This window comes from Miniopterus schreibersii (genome assembly GCF_964146895.1).
Source record: "Miniopterus schreibersii genome assembly, chromosome: 18".
Taxonomy (NCBI): Eukaryota; Metazoa; Chordata; class Mammalia; order Chiroptera; family Miniopteridae; genus Miniopterus; species Miniopterus schreibersii.
Window position 1 is genome coordinate 9,436,301 of NC_138121.1, and position 22,172 is coordinate 9,458,472.

Sequence of the window (22,172 nt, forward strand, 5' to 3'; positions counted from 1 at the left end):
CCTCCTAAGTTTTCTTCTCTGCTTCTGGTAAGAGTCACTGATTGGGAAACATGAATGAGAGAAGAGGAACGTGTGTGAAAAAAAATCTACTGCAGGAAACTTTATCAGGACAAGGGGGAAGATAAATGGCAACTTGGTTGGGGAGCGGTAGGGTCTGTGGTGAACTGGAAATGACAAACCCACACGGAGGGAGCAGCTGCTACTCATCTCCAGCCAGTCATTGCATTGCAAGGATGAGAGTTCGTGTAGCCAGACCACTTGCCCTTTATGAGAAATGAGGAATCCAGATTGTGGTGATGTCAAATCCTTTGATTTTAAAAATTTGGCCAATCCAAAAAAATTCACTGGCCCAAGAAATCACATTTGAGGAGAGTAGGCCTAGCTCTGTAAGTTGGAGGGGGATACTGGTGACACGCACCTTCTGGGAGAGTTGCCCTTTACCTTCTGATCTCAAAGCGGCGGTGGAACCATGCCAAGGACCCTGGCCTCATCTGCAGGCTTCCCTGGGGCCACCAGATTTGGGGACTAAGTGGCTAGCCCCTCCCTTCCTTCATGCCGCACCCCATGTGTGTTGCTGCCCTGACTTCCTGCCTGGGCCCCCGTGACTGGCTAGGCCATGATGACAACGATTTCACAGTACTGATAATCATAAAACGATCATGACGATAATGGCCATGCAAACTAACTGGAGCAATTCCACAGGCACCATCTCCTGAGTTCTCCACATGCCTCTGAGAGGCTCAGAGTAAGGGCCAGCTGGGGAAAGCTCCTCCAGCTGGGGAAAGCTCCTCCAGCCAGGGAAAGCTCCTCCAGCCTGGGAAAGCTCCTCCAGCCAGGGAAAGCTCCTCCAGCCTGGGAAAGCTCCTCCAGCCAGGGAAAGCTCCTCCAGCTGGGGAAAGCTCCTCCAGCCTGGGAAAGCTCCTCCAGCCAGGGAAAGCTCCTCCAGCCAGGGAAAGCTCCTCCAGCCAGGGAAAGCTCCTCCAGCCAGGAAGTGGCCAGGGCAGACGTCAGCCAGGCCTGGCCAATCCCCAGAGCCAGTGCTCTTGTCCCTGCCCCCTCCCATCCAGCCTCTCCTGTTACCCAGCCTGGTGGGAAAGGGCCAGGATCCCTGGGCCAGCTCTTTCTCTTCTCCTAGGCCCCTGGCAGGCGTGGATTTGAGCCTGGCCTTGTTCAAACCAGAGGCGTGAGCAAGAGAGCATGAATGCCATCCGTGTCTCCCTCCTCACTGCTGTCCCCAGGCTGTGTGCCCAGCGTGTTATGGGTCTCCTCAAACTCTGACCCAGTCCTGGGAGACAGCCCACTGCTCTATGCTTTACAGAGGAGGAAACAGAGGCTCACAGAGGCCCCCAGCTTGTAAGAGGAAGGCCTGAGCTAGGTGTGCCTGACTCCAAAGCCTGTGTTCATCACCACGCCCCAGCGGTCTGCTCCTGGGAGAGGCCTCTGTGGCCACTGGACCCCAGCCCCACTGCACCCTCCCAGGCAGGGCCTGGAGCTGCGTCCCTGGGTGGGCTCAGTAGCTCCTGCCGAGTCTGTCTCCCTCTGCAGGTGGTCGCAGAATAGGGTGAGACTGGGAGCACAGCCCAGTTCCCCACACCTTTCACAACCCAACCGATGGCGCCATGGAGCAGGAAGAGTTACAAAGAGGCCACAGGAAGCTCTGAAGCTGCAGCGGAGGGTGGGGGCAGAAGGGCTGTGCAGAGTCTGGGACCAGAGGACACACAGCCACAAGGCTCTGACCAGTGCGGGCAAGGCTGGCGAAGGATGGTGCCACCCAGGGCCCTGGAGGTCCTGCTTCTCCCACTCCTCCTGCTCCTGGCTTCAGGTAAGCATCTGGCTCCTTATTCCCTCCCGCCAAGCCCGGGAGACCCAGTGACAGGGACAGGATGGGTAAGGAGTGGGGGCGCCTGGGGCCTGTCAAGGAGCCCACGCTGAAGGTCTGGCCACCTTCTCTAATGTCCTTGAGTCAGGCGCCATCCTGATAAACTTTGGTCCGCATGGGCCTTGGGTCCCCTTTACTTCCCCGCAGTGCCCCGGAGATGGAAGGAGCGTGGACAGTGCTCCCCACTCCCCCACCTGGACTGTGGCTCCTGACAGGCCTGGCTCTGGGACACAGGTGGGCCCCGGACAAGCTCTTCTCCAGCTGGCCTTTCTCCCGGGAAAGCTGTCCACCTGGCCGGCTCTCACTTACTTTCTCGCTACGCCGGGAAGTCTGTGGCAATCCCTCAGGCAGAGGGGCGCTTCCCGCCCACTGCCGTCATCTCAGTGCTTCGCCAACTCGCCAGTGAGTGGCCCGTGTGCCTGTCCCCGCTGTGTCTGTTCACATGGGGTCCTGTGGCTTTGGGCACGTGGATTAACCGCTTTAGGCTTCAATGAACCCTCTTCTTTTCAAAATGTTGGGAGATTCAGCGAAGTGCTAAGTCCAGTCCCCAGCTCAAAAAACGGTGAAAACCGGCAGTGCTGTCCTGGTGGCTGGGAGGGCCTGCTGTCAAGGAGGCCGCCAGGCAACCCTTGATGGGTTAATTCACTTAATAACCAATGGTGGCTGTCCTGCGGTCTCACTGGGCATCCCAAGGACCCTGGGCCCTTCACCAAAGCTGTAATTCTCTGGCTGGGCCTTCAAGGCTCCCCCAAGTGGCAAAATTTACCCTGTGGTGACGTGGGTGGTCTGGTTCAGGCAAAGCCCAGCCTTGGAATAGAGTGAGGAGCCTCAGGAGGTTTATATCTAGAGGTAAGACTCCTTCCCTTGTGTATATTTATGGGCTAATCTCTCATTTGCTCACTCACTCATTCGTTCATTCATTCATGAAGCACCAATGGCGCCCTCTACGCAGTGCCAGGCCCTGGGCTGGTACAGCACATGGTCCCTGCCCTCAATGGGCTCACTACAGTATTTGAGGAGGAATGAACTACAGTGTTTCTATGAGTGGAGTTTGTGAGTCACAGGGTAGACGTGATTAGCTTTAGTAGAAGCTGCCAAGCAGTGAGACCGGGGCGGGGGTGGGGACAGGGGTTAGGGGTGGGGTGGGGTGGGGTGGGGTGGGGTAAGGGCCTTCGAAGGAGCCCAGGGCATGGTGAGGGCCCAGCAGGAGGCAGACACACTCTAATAAAGAGCCACTTTACAAAGGTGTGAGAAGGGGTAGGGGAACCAAGAAGGGAGTTACAGGCCAGGGAGGCTGTGACTGTGGGAAAGAAAAGCAGGTCCCTGGTGGAGAGCTGTGGGGAGGGGCCGTAGGGGCAGGAGGAGCGGCAAGTAGCAACCTGCCCTCCTCCTGCCCTCTGACCTCCAGCCCACTCCCCATTTGAATGTAGATTGAGGTGATCCTCCGAGGCCAGCCTCTGGGGCAGAGCAGAATAGAGAAGTGTCAGGCAGTTCTGCAGGGGTGAGGTGGCCCCCTCCGCACACAGGCCTGCTTCAGGTCTCCCTGTGTGGGCAAAATGCTTCCAATGCCTTCCAGAAATAATCACAAAAAATGCTATTTAATAATCTCTGCATTTGATGCTTGTCAACGGCTCACATACATGATTGCACTGAAGCTGACCACAGGCCAGCAGGGAGGCTCTGTTAACACCCACGCGGCACCGTTCCTAACCCCTGGCCCGCAGAGAACGGCATTTCCCACGGAGCCGTAGCCGACAACTTCCTCCCCTCCCTTCCTTCCCCTCCTTTGACCTCCTTCCCCTTCCCTCCTCACTTTTCCTTCTTCCCTCTTTCTCTTTTTCTCTCCCTCTTCTATTTAAAAAGCAAATGTGGATCATATTAGGTACATGCTCATCTACCACGTGCTTTTTCCCATTAAACAATGTACCACGAGTATCTTTATAATCCAACAGAAATTCAAAGTTCCTTTATAAACTACCTATGGCATTGTCACACATCCATCCATCTGAGCATCATAAAACCCACTCTAAAATACTGTTGTTCTTGTTGTTGTTAATCTTCACCTGAGGATATTTTTCCCATTGATTTTTAGAGAGAGTGGGAGGGAGGGAGAGAGGGGGAGAGAGAGAGAAAGAGAGAGAGAGAAACATCGATGTCTTGCCTCCCACCTGCGCCTGCGCCCGCACCCCAGCTGGAGCCAGGGATCGAACCTTGCTCAAGTCACTGCGTTCTAGGGGCCTCAGTTTGCTGTACTCTCTACTGACCTAGCAGGTAGCTGTGAGGATTGTAACGGGGATGCTGGAGAATGAAGCAAGCCAAAGCCAGTATACATCCATGAGGCCACAGTTGCAAGGGCTTTGGAAAGTCTGATGTAGAACAACTGTAAAAAGCCAAGCAGACTCCCTGGAAGAGTTGGTAAAGGGTACTACTACTAACATATTAAACCTCTTATCTACAGAGCCACATGGCCAAGCCCTTTGTACACACTTTCTCCAAAATATCCCACTGGCCCTGTAAAATGGGGGGTAGTATCTCCTTTCACCTTGGACCCGAGCCCCAGGGAAGGTATGAGTCCAGCTGAAGTGCAGTCAGTGTGGATGGACGCAGCTGGGATTCCAGCCCACACTGCCAGACTCTGGAGCCTTGCTGTCCCTTCACATCTACATCCTTCCCTTAGGTGAGAAAGATTTCAAGAACAAATCTAAGCAGACAACACACCCTGAGGAGTCGAGAAACGTCTGCCGAGGGCTCATCAATGAGGGCCATTATGAAGTCTTCGACCTTGTGAGCACTGCTCAGTGTTTCACAAAGTGCGGGCAACTGGAGAAAGAATCCTGTGATCTGGGAAACTTGCAGAGGTAACTCGGCCCTCTGAGCTGGAGCAGGAATCTGGGGTCCTGCCAGGGTGGGGAGGAGGGAAAAATGGAGCTATCAGCCCCCATAACCCCAGAAAATGCTGCTCCCATCTCGCCCTTCCACCTTGTTGTTTGACATTCACATTGTCCCTGACCCTGAGACTCCTCTGATTCAGTGACTACAGAGATAAATCAGCTCCTGTCCCCGCCATTGGGAGTTGTGGCCCAAATGATGATGACTCTAGAGTGTGGTCATACAAAAGGGGGGACAAGGTATCGCATTGGCTCAAAGGAAAAAAAGTCTGCCAAGGCTTCATAGAGGAGGGAAGCCATGAAAGGGCTTTGAAGTTTGCATAGGAGTTCTCCAGCTGGACCCAAGCAATGTTAGGAAATACAGGCAACAGAACTTCAGGGAGTATTGAGAAAGAACTACAGTACTTTGACCTGTGAAAGAGTAAAGTGCTGGGGATGGAGGTGGGGTGGGGTGGGGATAGAACTGAAAAGATAAGTATGAAGGGTTGTGTAAGCTACACCAATGTCAGAGGGAGCAGGGCCATGCTGTATTTTCAATAGAAGAAGAGCATGGTCAATTTACATTTTAGAAAGATTGCTCAGGCTTCAGGGAAGGATACAAGGGTGGTGATGCAGGATGAGATGTGACCAGGTATTATGGGAGTACAGTAGTCTGGGTAAGAGTGAGGGATGGACCGCTAACACCACCAACAACAATTGGCACTGTGCACCTAAAAAGGAGGGACGGATTAGAGATTATATGATGTAGATTCAATAAAACCAAGAGACCAAGAGACAAAGAGACATTGCACTGAGAGAGAGGAAAGGGCTTAGGATAAAACATCTCCAAGAGTCATCGCCAAAAATTTATTTGCCTCTCTCCCCTCTCCTCCCTTCCAATCAAAGTTGCCCATAATTCTTCTGGGATACTCAGGGCAGAGTCATAGTTGTCACTCAACACATATTTGTTGAAAAAGTGAATGAAAAGAGTGTGTTCTTAGATTGGGTGTTAGGACAGCAATCCGATTGGACTACAGTATTTCTAGGAGTGGAGTTCATGAGTCACAGGGTAGACATGTGATTAGTTTTAGTAGAAACTGCCAAGCAGTTTTCCAATTTCACCCCCATGATCAGTATTAGTTAGTTCTAGTGGCTCCACATCCTTGCAAACACTTGGTATTGTCTGCTTTTTCATTTTAGCCGTTCTGGCAGGTTTGTGCTATAACGCGGAGTGATTTTCATTACATTTCCCTGATGACTGTTGAAGTTTAATACCTTTTGTACTTTTATCGGACATTACGATGTCCCCTTTGTGCAGTGCCCTTTTAAATCTTTTGATGGTTGTTCTGTGGGGTTGTTTGAAATTTTTTTAGTGAGCTTTATGGGTTCTTTATGTATTCCGGATCCATGTCTCAGCAAATATATACACACAAATATATTCTCCCTACTGAGGGGTCCCTTTTCATTCTCTTAGTGCTATCTTTTGACTAAGGATGGACATTCTTAATATAATGCAAAAATATCAGAATTTTACTTTTCGGTTAATGCTTTTGGGATCTGTTTATGAAACATCTGCCTACCCCAAGATCACGAATATACTCTTCTATGTTTTCTTCTCAAAGCTTTATTGCTTTACCATTCACCTTGACCTCTACCACCCACTAAAAGAAAGTAAAAGGCTGTGGAAAAAACTCTGCTGTGCTTTTCAGAGTTTTCAGCTTAGCTAGTGCCTCTCAGACTATGCAGTGTTAGTATTTTGGAAGATGGCTGGAGGAGAAATGAGCTGTTTATTTGAGGCCCTTTCCATGGCCAGGTTTGTTTCTTCACTCCTCTCCCCACCACTAAGGCCACCAAATACAAACCCGACTTTGTATAGTTTATAAAGTGCCCTGTGCCCATTTGCAATCCATCCCTCCTCCCTTATCCAGCCACAATCAACCACTGATCTGCTTTCTACTCCAGAGATTTGCCTTTTCTGGGCATTTTATATAAGAGAACCATACAACGTGGTGTCTTTTGAGTCTGGCTCCTGTAACTTGTCATAACATTTCTTATTTTTATTCATATTTTAGCTCATATCAATAGCTTGTTCCTTTTTACTACTGAGTAATATTCCACCAGATGGAGATATGCTACCTTTTGTTTGTACATTCACCAATGGCTGGAAGTTTGGGTTGTTCCCAGTTTGGGGGTATTACAAATAGGTTTGCCATGAACGTTTGAATTCACGTCTCTCATTTGTTCTGGGTAGATACCCGGGAACGGAATTGCTGGCGTATATAGTAAAGATATGTTTAGCTTTATAAAGAACTGCCCTACCGTTTCTCATAGCAGCTGTGTCATTTGTTTTCTCATTGGCAGTGTAGGAGAGCTGTGGTTTCAGCACATTCTTGTGATGTTGGCAGTCTTGTTGGTTATAGCCATTCCAGTGGGTGTGAAGTGAGAGCTCAGTGCTGTTTTAATTTGCTCTCCACAAATGACTAATGATGTTGAGCCTCTTGTCATGTGCTTATTAGCCACTTATATCTTTTCCTTGGTGAAATAACTATTCAAATCTTTTCCTCCTTTAAAAAAATTGGGTTGTCTTCTTGTCATTGAGTTTGAACAATTCTGTAATATTTAGGATACAATTTTTTTTAATCAGATGTGTAATTTGCAAATACTTTCTCCCAATGTATGTCTTGTATTTTATTTTCCTAATGATATATTTTGAAGCTCAAAACATTTAATTTTGATGAAATCCAATTTAAATTTGTGTGTATATTTGCTGTCATATCAAAAAAAAATTTTATCTAGCCCACAGTTACAAAGATTTTCTCCTAAGTTTTCTTCTACAAGTATATAGGGTTAGCTCTTACAACTAGGTTATACGCTTGGAGTTAATTTTTTGTGCACAGTGTGAGATAAATGTCTAACTTTATATTATTATTACTACTACTTTTACCTCTGGATATCTAATTGTTTTGGCACTATTTGTTGAACACAATGCTTTCTCCATTGATTGCTTTTGGGAGGGCATTCCACTGAAGAGCTAAGTGGAAGCTCCCGGGATGTCTTCTCCCAAGATAGTAACCCAGAAACAAAACTACATGGTGGCAGAGATTAATGCCACCATGAAAGATCTGCAAGAAGCAGGGGGTGGTGCTACCTACCCCAGCTCCATTTAACTCACCAGGAGTCAGGTGGGCCTTGGAGCATGACTATGGCCCATCACAAACTTAATCACATGGGGAGTCCAATTGCAGCTGCTGTCCCCGATGAATATGTTTACTTAAATCAATCAACACAGCCCCTGGCAATTTGTATGCAGCTCTTTCATGGCTAATACTTTTTTCTCCGTACCAATTTTCAAGGACTACCGAAGCAGTTTATCCGTACTTGACAGAGCCAACGATATTCTGTCACAGTGTTTCCTCGGGGCTGTGTTGGTTCTCATCGCTGTCATCATATAGCTCACAGAGACCTTATTAATCTTGACATTCCAGAAAGCATCACTAGTTCACTATATTGACAGCATTATGCTGATTAGATTTGATGAGCAGAAAGTGGCATGTATTTAAGATGCCTTAGGAAGACATATGTGAACTAGAGCGTGAGAGATAAACCTCATAAGAATTCAGGGGCCCATCACCTTATTGAATTTTCTGGGCATTCAGATGTCTGGAGAATGTCAAGATATCCCCTCCAAGGTAAAAGACAAGTTGTTTAATGTCATACCACTTACCATGGGAAAAAAATAAACAAGCACAATGTGGAAAGATATGTATTAGGCAGACATGAAACAAAAGAAATCTGAGTAACTATATTAATAGCAGGCAAAGAAGATGATGCTTAAATGGGTGTCAATGTCATAATTAAAAATTCATTGGTATATCTATGCTTTAGACTTTTTGAATGTGTTATATTTCACAACTAAAATAATTTTTAAAGTGCTCTGAGAACCAGATGGGCTGTTTTATGAGGCCAAGGAATTTAAGTGCATAAGGTGAAAAAAAAAAAAAAAAATATATATATATATAATGAAATAAAATTACACAATTCACTATTTTATTTGGTGACAATGACAATCACAATGCTTGTTTGTTTAGGTTTTTTAATAGGTAAATAAAAGCTAGACTTGACGCAGTTCAATCAATGGATTTGGAGAACCTCGCCCCACTATTTCTGGCTTGATGATGTTCTAATTGGCCCCCAAGCACATCTGCATATATGTGCATGGCTTACTCCTTATGTTACACAAAATTTTTTCTGTGGTTTCTTTGGAGGGTTTTCCCTTGGTTCAAAAATGATGTCAAAATAAAACCCCCCTCTTGTCTTCCCTGCAAGCTCTCCACAGCTGCACCTTTCCAACAGCCTCGATCTGGCTGTGTCTGCCCCCCCACCTCCCTCCCATTGCTATCTCAGCCCTAACCTGGCCAGCAGATCTTAGGACCCCAGGTTTAGGAAAGGAAACCCCGGTGCTCAGTGACGTTTCAGGACCACGGAGAGCGCACAGGCTTGCCTCACCCTGATATTTTAGCTGAGGCAAGGGAGCTGCGGGAAAATTAATTCCAATGAACTTCTCTGTCCTGTGTGGTTTGATGACTCAGTTCCCGTAAGTCAGTTTCCACACAGCTCAGTCTCCAAAGACTGAATTCCTAGTATGCAGTTAGTACTCAACAAATACGATGTGTTCACTCACGCCGCACAATTATCATCCCACAGTTTTAAATACTCAGAGGAATTTCTCCATACAAAGACAAACAAGCGTATAAAAATACACTCAACATCATTACACATTAGGTAAGTGCAAATTAAAACCACAATGAGATGCCACTGTGCACCCACTAGGATGGCTACAATTAAAAACAAAGCGAAAAATAGCTATTGGCAAGTATATGAAGAAATACGTTGTTTATGGGAATGTAAATGGTGCCGCTGCTGTGGAAAACAGCCTGACAGCTCCTCAAGAAGTTAAACGTAGAATTACCACGTGACCCATCAACCTCACTCCTAGGTATGTACCCAAAAGAACTGAAAACAGGTCTTCAAACAAAAACCTTGTATGTGAGTGTTCATAGCAGCCCTATTGGCAATAGCCCAAACATGGGAGCAACCCAAATGTCCCTCGATGGATGAATGGATAAACAAGATGTGATACCCACTTACAATGGAATATTACTCATCCATAAAAAGGAATGACGTACTGAAACATGCTACAGCACAGATGACCCTTGAAAACACTATGCTAAGTAAAAGAAGCCAGGCACAAAAGACCAGATGCCATCTAATTCCACTTACATGAAATATCCAGAATAGACAAATGTATAGAGACAGAAAGCAGGTTAGTGGTTGCCAGGGGGCTAAGGGAAGAGGGAAGGGAGTGACTGCTTAATGGGTACAGGGTTTCCTTTTGGAAAGGAATTGTACATTTTATGTTATATGGATTATATCACAAAAAGACGAACGAGTGAAATGCTGAGGGACTGCTGGCTGGAACCCCTCGGGACAAGCTTGGATTGCTCCCGCGCCACCCCTCTTCTCCTTGGTGCTCCCAAGAGAAGCTATCCTGGGTCACTCCTCCTACCCTAAGAGCCTGATGATCACTGCCCATGGTCTCTCTCCTCCTTTCATCCAGGCTGGGGGCCAGGTGAGTGGGGGACTCAGCTTGCAAGGCCCTACATTGCCCCTGACCCCTGGCCCCTTGCAGATACTGGCTGAACTACGAGACCTATCTGGTGGAGAACAGTCCAAACAAGCCAGTGGATCTGCCTTTTCTGAAGACTTCTCTCAAGAACGTCAGCACCAACATCTCAGAAGACCTGCACTTCTCTCTGAGCCCCTCTCAGGTGAAGAGTCCCCTGTCCCTGCTGGCTGGCAGGGTGCTTTTCAGAACTCTGAGAGAGTCATGGGGGTGCTTGGTGCCCATCAAAACAGCCCGCCTATGTCCCTTTAGGTAGGGCTCTGCCGCCTTGCTAATGGGTGCTGGCGAGTGAATCGGATGAGCGGATCCTGGTAACAGATTATCCAGGTTTCTAGGGTGAGGCGTTTGGAAGATCATTGAATTGAGAGCGAGGAGACTGAGTTCTAGTCCTTGGCACCCACCACCTCACGAGAGTGGGAGCCCCTGGAGTCCTTATCTGTCAAATGAACTCTATACCGTCTCCAAAGTCTGGGTTTCCCATGAGCTCTTCCACCCAGGAGCACTGTTGTGATCTTAGCCTCAGTTTCCCCCTCAGTAAAGCGATGGCAATGTTTGTCCAATTTCAAGGTTATCAAAGGAGCAAATGAGATAATTCACAGGGAATGCTTGGCATGGCGAGGGCGCAGCCCCTTAAGGAACGAAGCCGTGGGCAGTAGGTCAGGCAGCAGGCAAGAGGAACTTTAAAGTCTGCCTGGAGAAGGGGAGATGGAAGATGGATAGGGCCTTTCTCCACCCTTTGTTATGCCACCTAATCAGCAGAGCCCCCTGCGTGGGGTACGCACTGGCCCCAGAAATCAGCCACGTGTCCTCCTGACAAGGGTCCGGACTGGGACGGAGAAAGCTGGAGCCCTCGGCCCCAACCCCTGGCTCCCCTGCTCCTCTGTGCGTGGGATGCTTGGGAGGCAGGGCCTGGCGGGATCGGGCAGCAGCTCCCGGGGAGCAGTGAGGTCCGAGCGTGAACGAGACACGCTCTGCAAGTCCCAGTGAAAGTGACTTTCATTTTTTGAGCCTTCTTGACTTTTACAGAATTTGTTTTCTGGGAGCAGGGGTGGAAATCCCATTCAGTGTGACTGCTCGTGTCCCCCGTTGCAGCCCTCATCACCTCCCGTCCTGGGGACTTATTCCTTCCACTTCCTCCCGAGTCAGAAGCCAGACACTATCACGTAGCACCACAGGGTTGTTGGGACCTGGCCACAGTGCAGCTGCGCCTCCCTTACACCTGCAAACTGAGCTCGCCCAGGTGTCGTCTCTTCTCAGCCCACCTCCAGCCTCACAGGTGGCCCTGCAGGCACCTTGCTACCCCCATTCTCCATACTGGGAAAACTGAGGCTCCATGGGTGCCGTGACTTGTCCAGGAACTCACAGCCTGGACAGAGCAGAGCTTGTGCTGTGCTCTGGGATGTCCTGCCCCTCAGAGCTAAGGTCCTCAGGTGCCACCCCTCCACCCGGTGTGCCTCAGTTTCCCTTCCCCACAAGGGAGTGTGGCAGGACCTGTGTTGGGGTCTGAAATCCTTTGGTCAAGAAGGAGCCACTGGGTCTGTGGTTACAGATTCCGGAGCAGGTGACGGAGGACAAGCACAAGTTCCCTGACAGAGTCCGGCTGCCCAGGAGCCTGTTTGCATCCCTGCAGGGCAGCAGGCCGGAGGTCCGCTTGGCCGTATCTGTCCTGGACATCGGGCAGGGGAACCTGTTCAAGGTGAGGAGAAGCGGGTGGAGGCTCAGGGCAGCCCTGAGGTTGACCGGGCAATGCTTCCCCTCTGTGGAGTTGTCCCTGTGGAGCCCGAGGGCGATGGAGGAGGGGACGAGCTTGAGAGTGTTTCTCAAGCAGCCCAGGGCATCCCAGACCCCGGTCTCTAGAGTTCGTGGACCTCAGACTTACACGGGTCCATGCACCCAGATATTCGGACCCTGCACACCAGCGCCCTTGGGTTTGCATGTGTATTCCAAGTGAGCCTGTGTCCCTGTGGGTCCCTGTGCATGCACAAGCATGCATGTCCTTTCCTATTCCTGGTGCACACAGTCCACATGAGCAGGTGTACCCATGCCCCTTCAGATGTGTCCCACGTGTGTCCCAGAGGCATGTATCTGCTCCTATGCAGACATATGTACACTTAAGTGCTTGTGTAGCCAAGTGCTCACCCCCTGCAGGCACCCACCGCCCTCCATTTATGGGCTGATTTTTCTCCTGGCCCTGTGCCCCTCCACTTAAGAGGGCAGAGGAGCCCTGGGGGACAGGGCTGGAGAGCTGCTGGGTGCCTGGCTTTGTTACCAGTTTGCCTGGAGTGTAGGACCCGCTCTGGCCCAGCCCAGGCCAGAAACTATAGCGAACAGCAGAGAGGATGTCACCCTAAATCCTTGGTCCCCTGGCTCCCTTGTCTCAGACTTTGCCCTCCAGGCAAGGGCCACAGGTCCTGGAGGTTCCCAGGAACCCTTGCCACAACTGAGTTGGGACAGCCCCTTCCGCAGCCAGGCCTCCCCCATCTCCCTCCACAGGGCCCCCAGCTCAGCCTGGAAAATGACGGCAACGTGTTGAACAACCGCCTGGTGGGCTTGAGTTTGGGCCGCATGCGTGTCACGGGGCTGAAAGAGCCTTTGGAGATCACCTTCTCCCACCAGCATCAGCCTCCTGTGAGTCCCCCACCCCAGCCTGGCAATTACTCAGTGGGCACCCCTGGGCCCCTGGACAGACATGCACAGGACTCTGCACTGCCCACCTTCCACGTCCACCCAGGAGCAGCCATTAGGACCATGCACACCACACAACTGTGCCCAGGGACGCATGCCCATTCTGTGCACATATGCCCACAGGACCCCGGAACCATTCTACTCACATGCTCACAGAGGCAGACGCAGGACCTGGCACACCCACATGCATGCACCTGGCATGACACATCCACCCACAGACATGCGACCCTCCCACCCACTGCCCTCAGCATACCCACGCCCCTCACGCGCCGACCCAGGGGCCATCAGATGGTGTGCTTGGTGTTCCTATGTGACCACGGGGTGAGCCTTGTTTCTACCTAATGCACACGCCTGCTAAGACAACAGAGCATGCTGTCCCTTCCGTCTGCCCTCCCACACTCTCCCCTCTCCCAACCTCCCCCTGCCTCTCCCCTGACTCCCGTCCTCTGGTTTCAGAACATGACCCTCACCTGTGTATCCTGGGATGTGACTAAAGGTAGGGCCTGGAGGACCTTCTCTGTAAGACAGGCGGGAGGGTATGGGCTCCCTCAGGGGTGCAGGGCTCTACCCGCAGGGCCGCTCCCCTCTCCTCCCTCCTCTTTGTTCCCTCCCCTCCTCCCTGGTCCCTTCTCTTCCTTTTGCCCTCCCTCCTCTCCCTTACAATCTCCTCCCCTCCTCTCCAGGGTCAGCAGGAGACTGGTCTTCCAAGGGCTGCTCCACGGAGGTCGGGGCCAAGGGGACTGTCTGCCGCTGTGACCACCTGACCTTCTTTGCGCTGCTGCTGGTAACAGCCCACCCATCCTGATCCCAGCAGTTCTGGAGGTGCCCAGGCTCCTGTCCCAGGGAGGGGGGGCTTCCTGGCAGGAGCCAGGTCCTTTGGGGGTAAGTGGGCCTGGCCTCCAACTGATGGGGTCCTGGTTGGGGATTTGCCCACAGAGGCCGGTCTTGGACAAGGTCACCGTGCAGGCCCTCACACGGATTTCCCAGGTTGGCTGTGGAGCCTCCATGATTTTTCTGGCCTTCACCATTGTCTTCTATGCTGCCCTGAGGTGGGTGACCCATCCCCACTCCCTCCTGTCCTCAAAGGCAGCAGCGGTGCAGGGTCAAAGGCACCCTGGTTGTGCAACATTATATTGATATCCTCTCCAAACCTTAGTTTCCTCATCTATAAAATGGGTTTGGAGGCTGAAATGTGTTGGGGCCATTTCAGTTACCAGTGACAGAAACTCAACTCAAATGGGCTTAAACATGATAAGGAATGTGTGAGTCATGGAACTGAAAAACCCAAGGTGGGCTCACTTCAGGTGCGGTTGGATCCAGGACCATGTGTCTGGGAGTTGGCCTCTCTCTGCTTCTCATGCTTTGCTCTCTCCTTTGTCAGTCATGTCAGAAGTTTCTCCACACTTGGGGACCTTGGGGAGCCCCAGGCTTGCATCATAGTTTCTTAACTGCCTAGACAGTTAATATCCTAAACTGAGTCCCAGAATTGAAGTCTTTAAAATATTTTTTTAATAATTGTAGACTAACAGGAAGTGGTGAAAATAGTGCCTAGAATCCCATGCTTTCTTTATCCAGCTTTCCCCAAAGATGACATTTTCTGTAACTCTATACCTCTAGTACGATTTCAGGCAGGGAAAGCAGAATGCATTCGGGGAATTGCAAGTTATGCAGTCTGGCTAAAGCATGGAGTTGAGGTACGAGGCCAGCAGCATCTGGGGGGCTAGCAGGGTCTGAGGCCATGAGAGGACCCCTGGACCTGAACCTGAGGGCACTCACTCTGGGATGTCAGGGATGGAACAGAGGAGGTGGGATGGAGAGGCTCCTGATGCTTCGGCCCCTTGCAGCCTCTCACTGGCCCTTCTCCCCCAGGTTCTCACGGAAGAGATTCAAGTCAGAAGATCCTCCCAAGATCCACATGGCCCTGAGCATTAGCTTGTTTCTCCTGAATCTAACTTTCTTCATCAATGTGGGGCGTGGCCCAAAGGGGTCCCCTGCCACCTGCTGGGTCCGGGGGGCCGTCTTCCACTACTTCCTGCTCTGCGTCTTCACCTGGATGGTCCTAGAAGCCTTCCACCTCTACCTGCTCATCATCAGGGTCTTCAACACCTACTTCGGGCACTACTTTCTGAAGCTGAGCCTCGTGGGCTGGGGTAGGTGGTGCCTGCTGGGCGGAGGGGTGGCTGGGCCTGAAGGGCAGGGAGGGGAGAGAGGCGGCTCCCTCCCTCAGAAAGGCTTGGGGGTTGAGGGACGAGCAGCCAGAGGAGGGGGACATGCCACAGGAGTCCCAGCAATGTCATACCTCCTCCCCCAACTAGGCCTGCCGGCCCTGATGGTCATCGGCACCGGGAGTGCCAACAGCTACGGCCTGTACACCATACGAGACAAGGACAACAGGATCACACTGGAGCTGTGAGTGGCGGCTGTGGGAGCAAGAGTGGCGTCGGGTCCCTGGCTTCATGTATCAAGGCCCGAGGGAGGTGGGGGGAGGAGGGAACTCTGGGAGGAGAGAACGAGTGAGTCAAGGCAAAGGATCTTCAGATCCGCAGGGGTAAACTGAGGCTTGGAGAAAGGAAATGCAATGAGCGAGGGGTCCTGAGTAAGAGGAGAGAGAACCAGGCCAGGAGGCAAGATGCCTTGCTCTAGCCTGGCCCACTACCAGCCCATATGGCACTTTGGGACACATTTTTAAAAGTATCCCCCATCCCCAACCTGCCATGCCAGGTGCTCAGATGGATTTCAGCCCCCACCTGCCCCCTCAGTCAGGTGCCCTTGTGCAGGGCACACAACCTGCCCATGCATTCCCAGGAGCCCTGGTCTTATCTAGGCTCTGCCTCTGAGTTGCTGTGTGACTTTGGGCGAACCCATCCTGTCTCTGGGTCTCAGTCTCCTCATCTGTACAATGGGGTAGGGGAGGAATGATAGGCATGCTCTTTAGGGCCTTTCACCCCTGCAGTGCAGGGAGCGGTGGGGCAGACCTGAGCCCTTCCCAGGATGTCTGTCTCAGGACCATGGCTCTATGCTAAGAGGGGCTGGTCATGTCCCCGGACCTCAAATGCAGGGGCCACAGGGTTCCAGTAGGCAATGACATAAGTGCATGGGATGGCCCAGGTGGGGATTGCAGTAGACTGGCAATCACACACCCATCTAATGGACAGCTGCCAGGCATATGGTTTTACAAAAGAAGCAGAAATCTGGATGCTTATGCCAAACCTCCTACTTTTTAAAAGATGGTCATGAATTCGATTTTTAATTTTTTTTACAACATAATGTGGGGCAAGCAAAAGATGTCTTTGGGGCCAAATTGACCTTTTTGCACCCATAGCCTCTTGAGAGCTCCTTCCCCAGGAGGGCAGGGGTTGATGGGTGGACACAGGGAAGGGCATCTTCCTGGTCATCGAAGGTCAGTCAGGGGAGACAGCCCAGGGCGTCCCAATGGCCATCCACCTCTACCAGGTGCTGGTTCCATGAGAAAAATGGCATCTCTGCCCTCTACACCACCGTCCACGGCTACTTCCTGGTCGCCTTCCTCTTCAGCGCTGTGGTCCTGGGCCTGGTGGCCTGGAAGATCTTCACTCTGTCGAGCACCACGGCAGGCAAGGAGCAGCGGCAGAGCTGGAAGGGGGTCCTCACCTTGCTGGGCCTCTCGAGCCTGGTGGGCATGACATGGGGGCTGGCCATCCTCACGCCCCTGGGCCTGTCCACCATCTACATCTTTGCCCTGTTCAACTCCTTCCAAGGTGAGGCCTCCGGACCAAGGACAGGGTGGGCTGCCTCTTCTGCACCAAGGGGTGTTGGGAGGTGAGGAGGGAGTGGTTTGCAAAGAAACAGGATTCCGCTGACCAGCTCAAATCAAGGCAACTGAGTTTCAATATCCAGAGCTCTCCCAGGAACCCCAGGGCAGAAAGGCTGGCTGACCTCATGGGAGCTGCTGCCAGGCTCAGGAAAAGCCACCCAAACCTAAGCAGATACGTTCTCCACCTTTTTCTCTGGAGCCACATGCAGCCTCTCACCTTCCCCCCTCCATCCCTCTCCCTCCGCCAGCCCATTCTACTCATGGGCCCCAAATGTCTGCCCAACACAGTCACCTTGACCCTACATGACCTTCCAAGTCCAGTGACTACAGTCTGATTCAGTCTTCCAGGTCTTAGGGGAGCCAAGGATCTGGGCCATCTTAGTCAGGTGTCCATCTCTGGTCCAATCAGCTGTGACCAGGAAGGGAGGGTCATGCGATGTGATGGACACATGACATGGACAGAGTCCCCAAGGGGCTGTGGAGGCAGGAAGTGACCAGTGGAGAAAATGATTGATGCACCTGTCCCCTGCCCCCCCCCGGGGCCCCTTCCTCTGATATCCCAGCAAAGGGGCAGGTGCCCAGGATGTGGGTCAAGGTTTCCCTGCACGTGTGTCCTCTTTGGTCCTCACATCCCAGAACAGAGCTTAAAGAAGCCTCTCAGCAGGTCTGTGAGAGAAACACCCCCTACCCAAGCTTTGGCTCACAGTCGCATCCCATCCAGGGGAGTCCCTGGGAACCCACATGTCCTGGATCCGGCAGGGGCAAGCCCACCGAAACAGGGCTGGCTCCCAATGCCTCGCGAAATTGCTTGGTGTCGTGGTTGGGAGCACTGGGGACGGGCAGGCCTGGGTTCACATCCCGGCTCCACTCACGACCCCAGCAAGTCCCTCAGTTCCTCGGATCCAGTCCTCTTCTGTACAGTTGCAAGAATCCCACACGCCCCCAACAGACCTTATGGTGAATGACGGAGATGATGCACGTGGGGAGCGTAGGAGGCCTTCAGTGCGTGGAAACGGTGTTAATAGCAACAGGAGTCATCCTTATTAGGCGGCCTGAGACCATCCCCAGAGGAAGAAACATGAGCCAGCCTCTGGAAATCCCAGAGGGTCAAGGTTGGAGAGAGTGGACCTCGAAGCTGTGGGTGATGTCATTCTTTCGGGGGTCATCCCTCATATTTCAACCTGAACTCCAAGATGCCTCTTTGGTTCTTTTTCAGGAGCAGGTTCCATTTTTGCCCGATCTTCCCATAAGTCCTTGGACTTTTACAATGGGCCTATTTCTGCTCTGGGCCGCCGCCAGCCAGGCCGCCCAGCTTCCTGTTGGGCCCCGAGGCTCAGCCATGCCCTCTCCCCCTGCAGGTGTCTTCATCTTCTGCTGGTTCATCGTGCTCTACTTCCCAAGCCAGAGCCCCGAGGCCTCTTCTGGCACCGCCCGAGCTGAGCAGACCCACACCACGTCACAATAACAGGGGCCCGGCCCTGCACTCTGGACCCAGCTCTGACCTGCTGGGCGAACTTGGACAGCCCCTTGCCTCGCTCTGGGCCTCAGTTCTCATGTCTGTACAGTGTGGCTGGGGAGAGAGGGGATGTAGCCAAGGTCGAACCATGTTTACCTCAAAGGTCCCACCCAGATTCCTCTTATGGTCTGAGAGTCCACCAATCCACGACTGCAGGAGTCAAACGTTCCTACTATCCTGGGACCTCTGCCAGCACAGAGCGACAGCCTCACCCCTGCAGCTCTGCCCAACCCCTGCCTTCATAGCAATGCAGCCTATCTTCCATTGCCCACCTTCTGGTCTCAGTAAGGGCCTGAGCCCAAATAGGGAAGGCTGTTGTTGGCACAGCCCCTCCAAGGACCCCCAGCCTCTCCCTTCCTCCCTCGTCACTGCCTCTCTACCCTCTGGCTGCTTGAAGTGAGGGGTATTCAGGAGGTGTTATCCCCTCAGGTACCAGGGTAGTTGTGAACTGAAGGTTTATTTTTGGCAGTTGGTCCCCAGCCCACCTGCCCCTGGCCTCAGACCCACCATGGCCTATTTTCACAGAAGAGCCTCCATTTAGGGGGCTGCCAGCTCTCCAGGCGTCTGAGACACTGAATTTCAGAGAATGCCACTTAGTGGGTGTGACCTCAAGCAATTCCTGCCCCCCACGTTCCCATTCTGACTGCCATGTGGATGGCTTGACTCTGATCAACTGTCACGGTGGGCTGGAGGTCCAGGGCTCTGCACACTTGAGGACCGAAGGGCCAGGGCAGGGGAGGGTCTGGGCTGAGCAGATAGAGGGAGGACGTGCTGCACCACCCCCCCAAATCTGAGCACCTACAGCTACAGAGCAGGCACTTGGATGGCCTCACTCACCGTCAGCCCAGCCCTGCTGCATTTGGGGCCCTGAACAAATCTATTCTGGCTTAATAGGTGGCCATGGGAGTTTGGCAGCAGCCTAACAGGGCCCTGAGCCAGGGGCACATCTCAGACCAGACCCCACTTCCTGTGGCTGGACCTCTGTCCCCAAGCCCCGCCCCCACGTTCATGTTTCCACTCCAGCCTTTACTTACTAACCATGGGGGGAATCTCACCCCTTATCCAACCCCACCCTGCCCAGTGGGCTTGGGAGACAGTCAAGCACCTTCTGCAGATGAGAAGCTACTATGATGAGATCCTCCCCAGAGCCCCTGGGCTGCCAGCCCACCTCCCCCCACATGCCAGGTCCTGACACGGACAGACCAGCAAACAGATGAAAGACAGGAAGGCGGGGGCCTTTGTTTTAAGCAAGTCACTGTGTTCCTGGAAGGGAAATCCTAGGGTGTGGACATTACATCAGTTGAGCCACATGACTTGTGTTTGTGTGCACGCCTGGTGGGCTTGGAGGCTTATCTTCACGGACCTATGTTTCTCGTGCGAAAGCTCTCAGCTTTCTTACCCCAAAGTCTCAGTTACCAGCCTGTGCTCGGGAAGGACAGGCAGCAGTGTCTGACAGGTCTGGGTTCAAATCCTGGCTCTGCTGCTAAGGACCGTGTGACCCTGCGCATGTCACCGCACCTCTCCAGGGCTCAGTTTCCCCCTCTGTAAAATTGAGATCAAGTCTCTGTCTCATCTTGAGACCGTTATGTGAGGTGACAAAAGTCAAGTGCCCAGCACGACTCAGAGGGAGACTGTTGGCTCCCGAGATCCCCTTCCTTGGCTTAAAGAGAAACCACATGGAGCCCTTGTGTACAGCATGACCCTGTGCAACCTGCGTGTGAACTAGGAGGGGCAGCTCACCGGCCCTGTGTGGGGACGAGGCAGGGAGTCCCCTAGAGAACCAGCAACCCACACAAGGCCACTCTGTGAGCTGGGCTGACACAAGGACTGGGGTCTCCCTCGGCTGCTAACGCCTTTTCCCAGAGCATTCTATGGCCTCAGGAATTATCACCTCCTCCCTGACCCCTTGAACCCTGGGCTGTGGTTTTCCCAGACACGCCCAGTGGGAATCACAAGCCCCAGATGAGCTGGGTTTCCTGGTGCAGACGGAGAGGGCAGGCGGGAGGTGTCATTAGTGATGGGAGTGGGGCGTGATCTTTTTCTACTGGTTCTCTACCCCAGGGCCAGGCAAGGGCAGAGGGGCTGGGGTCCCTCATTGCCTGGGGACACTGCCAACGCAGCTCCAAGTACCAAGCTGAACATGTGCTAAGGCCAGGCGGGGCCATGGTAAAAATGCACCCCAAGGCCCAGCGCAAATGTACAGGGTTCCCCTGTCACTGAGCCATCACGATAACAACCTAGGAAATGGGCAGCACCATGGTTAAGAGCACGAACTCTGGGCTCAATCTGCCTGGCCCAAATTTTGCCTTTGCAACCTACCTTGGACCAATTTCTCACCCACTGAACCTGTAAAGCAGGTGTGGCAGGAGCTGCACCACAGGGTTGATGACGGATTAAATGAGATATTAGCTGAGAGAGCTGCCCGGTGCCCAACCCACCTCGCCCAGCAGGAATGTGACTGGGCCAGAGCTTCGCCTTGGTCATCACCTTATCAGGCCCTGGGCATCGGTGTGCTGCCTGGTTCTCTCTGCTCTACCCCTTTCTTCATCCCTAGTATTTTTTTATTGCAATATAACACATATATAGGAAATAAGACGACCTACTTGCCTGTGCTCTCAGATAGATAACAATATCAAAAGATAAAAATTCTTCACAAATTAATCTTTGAATGCAATGCAATTTCAATAAAGACTCCAAATGATTTTTTAAGACTTTCCAAAAAATTATTCTAAAATTTATTTGGAGGCATGGAGGCTTCAACTAGCTAAGTCATGAAATTGGCATATGTTCGGGAGCCAGAGAATAAGTGCTGGTGGGGGGCTGGGGTTCTAAGCTCCCTCGTGTGTTGCAGGTGGGAAGAGGGTAGGTTTCACTGCCTAGGAAAAAATGGGGTGTTGCTGCTGACCCAGCCATACTGCTCCTGGTTATTTACCCCAAAGGAATACTCTTAAGGTCTAAAAGGGACAGGACCGATGACATGTGTGGCATCATCTGTTGTGGAAGGGAGTTGGTGGCAGAGCAGGGTGTCCATCCCTGGGAGAACAGAGAGGTCATTAGTATGGATCTGTGCCATGGACACACAGCAACATGGATGGATCTTAAAAACAGTGAAAATAAAAGAAACAGGAAATCTGAACACAATACCGCTTACAGCAGCATGCAAAACAATGCTCATTTTGGAAACAAATACCCATCAGAAAGGTTGCCTATAGGGGGCAGGGAGTGGGAGTGGGTGTAGGGATAAAAGGAAATAAATAAATGCTCCATCCCACTAGCCCAGCATATGTGTCACCAACTTCTGTTTCCTCATCCCTCCTGCTTTAACCACAGTGAATTTCCTACATAACTAATCACAGGGTTCTTGCCAGGACTGATGTCCACACGCTGTCTCATGAGCTCTCCCTCTGTCCCATTTATCCATCACACGTTATTTCTCATGACTGTATAATATCCCAACCAGAAGAAAATAATCATTCTTTATTATTGAGAATTGAGGTGATTCCTACCTTTCAACCAGTACCAGCAACTATATAACCCTGTCATGACATCTGCAGTGTTTCTCCAGTATTCCACCCTCGAACCTCCACAGGGCAGCATTGTGACTTTTGTGAGTCCCTTTCTCCAAAAACAAAACAGTAAAAGTTACATTTTAACGGGTCATTGGGGAGAAAAAGGGACATCTGTAATATTTTAAACAAAAATAAAATTTAAAAAAAAAGTTACATTTTATGACTACATTGGACTCATAT

The 22,172-nt window shown here is 51.7% G+C and overlaps 1 protein-coding gene across 1 annotated transcript; it reads left to right on the forward strand.

Moving 5' to 3' along the window:
* Window positions 1-1,562: 1,562 nt before the first annotated feature.
* On the forward strand, window positions 1,563-19,732 carry ADGRG3 (adhesion G protein-coupled receptor G3). The gene is made up of 12 exons (XM_081118840.1): window positions 1,563-1,822; window positions 4,557-4,737; window positions 10,436-10,574; window positions 11,979-12,125; window positions 12,923-13,057; window positions 13,571-13,610; window positions 13,798-13,898; window positions 14,051-14,163; window positions 14,984-15,264; window positions 15,430-15,523; window positions 16,568-16,851; window positions 18,266-19,732. Exons 1-12 carry the CDS (start codon window positions 1,612-1,614, stop codon window positions 18,370-18,372), a joined length of 1,833 nt encoding a protein of 610 aa, XP_080974966.1. The 5' UTR covers window positions 1,563-1,611; the 3' UTR covers window positions 18,373-19,732.
* Window positions 19,733-22,172: the final 2,440 nt, after the last annotated feature.

Bases quoted from the DNA above. Each gene is read 5' to 3' on its own strand.
- ADGRG3 (XM_081118840.1), top strand. From the start codon at position 1,612: ATGGCGCCATGGAGCAGGAAGAGTTACAAAGAGGCCACAGGAAGCTCT. The intron at 12,126-12,922 runs GTGAGGAGAAGC...CTCCCTCCACAG, and splicing joins GGCAGGGGAACCTGTTCAAG to GGCCCCCAGCTCAGCCTGGA. The intron at 14,164-14,983 runs GTGGGTGACCCA...CTTCTCCCCCAG, and splicing joins GTCTTCTATGCTGCCCTGAG to GTTCTCACGGAAGAGATTCA.